Source organism: Lathyrus oleraceus, chromosome 5 (assembly GCF_024323335.1).
Source record: "Lathyrus oleraceus cultivar Zhongwan6 chromosome 5, CAAS_Psat_ZW6_1.0, whole genome shotgun sequence".
NCBI lineage: Eukaryota > Viridiplantae > Streptophyta > Magnoliopsida > Fabales > Fabaceae > Lathyrus > Lathyrus oleraceus.
In genome coordinates, this window is record NC_066583.1 from 134,709,446 (window position 1) to 134,712,916 (window position 3,471).

The 3,471-nt window shown below is 40.5% G+C and overlaps 1 protein-coding gene across 1 annotated transcript; it reads left to right on the plus strand.

Annotated features, from left to right (window-relative positions):
• The first annotated feature begins 1,746 nt into the window (after positions 1–1,746).
• LOC127079245 (uncharacterized) lies at positions 1,747–2,749 on the plus strand. The gene is made up of 2 exons (XM_051019653.1): positions 1,747–2,383; positions 2,526–2,749. Exons 1-2 carry the CDS (start codon positions 1,747–1,749, stop codon positions 2,747–2,749), a joined length of 861 nt encoding a protein of 286 aa, XP_050875610.1.
• Positions 2,750–3,471: the final 722 nt, after the last annotated feature.

The following is a 3,471-nucleotide window of genomic DNA, read 5'->3' on the forward strand; positions in this document are numbered from 1 at the left end:
TTGTTTGTTAATTTAGATATTTTGCATTGTTGTTTCCAGTTGTCTATCAAATGTTAGTTGCATCATTATACTCCATTTTATGTCCCTTTGTGGTAGTTCTATTGGTTTCAGGTGTAAGCAAGAGTACCAGAGGGATAAACAGGAAAATCGGACGTTCTGGGCCCCTTAGAAGAAGAAAATTTGACAGTATAGTAGCCCTAACACGGCCACCCGTGTTGCCCAACACGGGATGTGTCAGGAGAAGATACTTGGAAAAGGAAAACAGGGAGCTGACACGGGTGTCCGTGTCAGCTTCCCTGAAGGGGCGCGTCAAGCCTGTTTACACCAGAAGCCTAACACGGCCTGCCGTGTTGCCTGACACGACCAGTGTTGGCTTGGACACTTGATTTTCCAAATTTTTTTGCTGTTTTTGGCACGACTTATCCCGGAGGGTATTTTGGACTTTTGCTAGATAAAAATTGTCATCAGGAACTATTTAAGGGAGATTTGAATATGGAGAAAGGAACTTTTTCACGATCAAAAATTAGAATCAAGATTGAAGTAGTGGAAAGCGAATAAGAACGGAGATCCTTCAAGAGCGGACGCGATTGAAGATCAACGGAATTCCGAACTTTTTGTAATGTCTCAATTTTATCTTGTATCTTATCACAAACCGACAGATTAACTATTGTCAACCAACCAGTGAACGTGGCTAATTTCCAGTTGCACTCGAGTACCATTAATCAGCTTGAAAGGAAGCATTTTACTGGAAAAGTGAATGAAGATGCAAACAAGCATTTGCAGAGGTTTCTGACCATGAGCAACACTCCGAAAATTGATGGTCACACTGAAGAAGCCAAGAAGTTGAAAATGTTCCCGTTTACCTTAGCGGAAGAAGCTGAAGAATGGTTTTATTCTTTACCTGCCGGTAGCATCACATCTTGGGAAGAAATGGAAAAAGCCTTCCTGAATGAGTATTTTCCAGCATTGGTATTTCTGCGGAAGAGGTATGAAATTATGAATTTTAAGCAAAAGGATGGGGAAACTTTAGGAGACGCCTACAAGAGATTCAAGAGAGTCCTGATAGCCTGCCCAACTCATAATATGGATGCAACTGAACAAATGCATATCTTTGTGAATGGTCTTAAAATAAAGACCAAACAGTTGATTGATACTGCAGCTGGTGGTTCCACAAATTTTTCAACAGCCACCGGTATCAAGAAGATCATTGAAGTTATTGCTGCTAATGAGCACATGAAGTTGTACGATAGGTGTCAAAGCAAACCATAAGGGGTTATAAATTTAAAGCTGGAAACTAATAAAATTTGTATTGAAGATACTATAGCTGCTGAAGTTGATAAGAAGCTGAAGGCGATGAATATAGGTACCCAACAGGTGGCGCAGGTCCAACCGGTTCCTACTGTCTGCTGTGAAATTTGTAGTGGTTCGCACCAAACTGTTTATTGTTTTGCAACTCCATAACAAGTGGAGGAAATCAAATTTTTGAAGAAGAATAATCCTTACTCCAACACATACAATCCGGGTTGGAAGAATCATCCCAACTTCTCATGGAAATACCAAAAAGGAACCGCTCCTCAACATGGTCAGTACCAAACTCAATATCAACAACAACAACAACATGCCCCTAAGAAAGTTGATTGGGAAATTTCTATTGAAAGAATGGCAGCTCATAATGTTCAATTTCAAGAAGAAACCTGGAACAATCAGAAAAACACCACAACATCTATAAAGAATCTTGAAGTCCAAATGGGTCAAATCGCTCAGCAACTAGCTTCGAGTTCTCAAGCACAAGGTGCCCTACCCAGTGCAATCGTGACAAATCCTAGAGAGCATAATAATGTGAGCACGGTGACAACAAGAAATGGTAAATCAGATGAAGTTGTCGAGCAAGTGGATGAAGAGGAAGACCAATTGATCGGAGTGGACCTTGAGATCAAAGAAAATGAAGTTGTTAGGGAAGAAGTGGTAGCACCGAAACCTGTTGTAAAAGAAACAGTCACTGAGCCCAAGCCAGTTGTTAAGCTTCCCTTCCCCACTAGAAACAAGAAAAAAGGACAACATGAGAAAAACTTTGAAAAATTCTTAGAGTTGTTCAAGAAGCTGGAGATTAACATTCCTTTATTGGAGGCACTTGAAAAAATGCCTACTTATGCCAAGTTCATGAAGGATATCATTTCAAAGAGGCGTACCACCGACACTAACCCGATTATTCTAACCGAAACTTGTAGTACTATTTTGCAGGGTATGAAGATTCCGATAAAGAAGAAAGATCGAGGAGTTGTCACCATCCCATGTACTAATGGACATAGGTCGTTCAACAAAGCTCTTATTGATCTGGGAGTTAGTGTGAGTCTCATGCCATTACCCATTTACAAGAAGCTTGGTATAGGGGTTGTGCAAGATACTAGGATGACACTCTAATTTGCCGATCATTCGATCAAGAAACCGTATGGCATTGTTGAAGATGTTCTGGTGAAGATTGATAAGTTTATTTTTGGTGGATTTTGTAATTCTTGAAATTCCAGAAGATGAAGAGATCCCCCTCATTTTGGGGAGACCCTTTTTGGAAACGGGACGGTGCTTGATAAACATAGAAGAAGGAACAATGACATTGAAGGTTTATGATGAGGAATTGAAAATCGATGTTCAAAACACCATGAGGTACAAGGATGATATTTGTACCAGTTATACTATAGAGGTTCTGGATCAGGTGATGACATATGATAGTCCTTTGAATGCACCTCAGTAACCTTTGGAAAGAGTGTTGAGTTTGTCCATTTTCGATTCTGATAAATAAATGGACAACGGGGAATCTGAAGTGCTAGCCTTATTAGATGCACATCCCCCGTGGAAAGGATCTCGACCACACCGGTGGGAGGATTTACGCATACCTCAATCTAGTGAGGAGAATGAAGAACCAAAGAAGGGAACAGAGTTGAAACAAATACCTGACAATCTTAAATATGTCTTTCTAGAACCAAAAGGAAAATGTCCTACTATCATAAACTCAAGCCTTCAGAATATCCAAGAGGAAAAGCTCATCCAAGTCTTGAAAAGGTACACAAATGCTATTGGATGAGAAATTGAAGATTTGAAGGTTATTAGCCCTACTGTGTGCATGCATAAAATTCTCATGGAAGACGACCACAAGCCGGTAGTCCAACCGCAGAGAAGACTCAATCCTGCAATGAAGGAAGTAGTTCGGAAAGAAGTGGTGAAATTGTTAGATGCAAGTCTTATATATCCTATTTCTGACAGTCCGTGGGTGAGCCCAATGCGTGTTATCCCTAAAAAAGGGGGGACCACCGTAATAAGGAATGAAAAAAATGAGTTAATTCCCATGCGGACAATAACCGGGTGACGCGTTTGTATTGACTACAGAAGGTTGAACACAACAACTAGGAAGGACCATTTCCCTTTGCCATTTATTGACCAAATGTTGGAGAGGTTAGCCGGGCATGATTACTACTA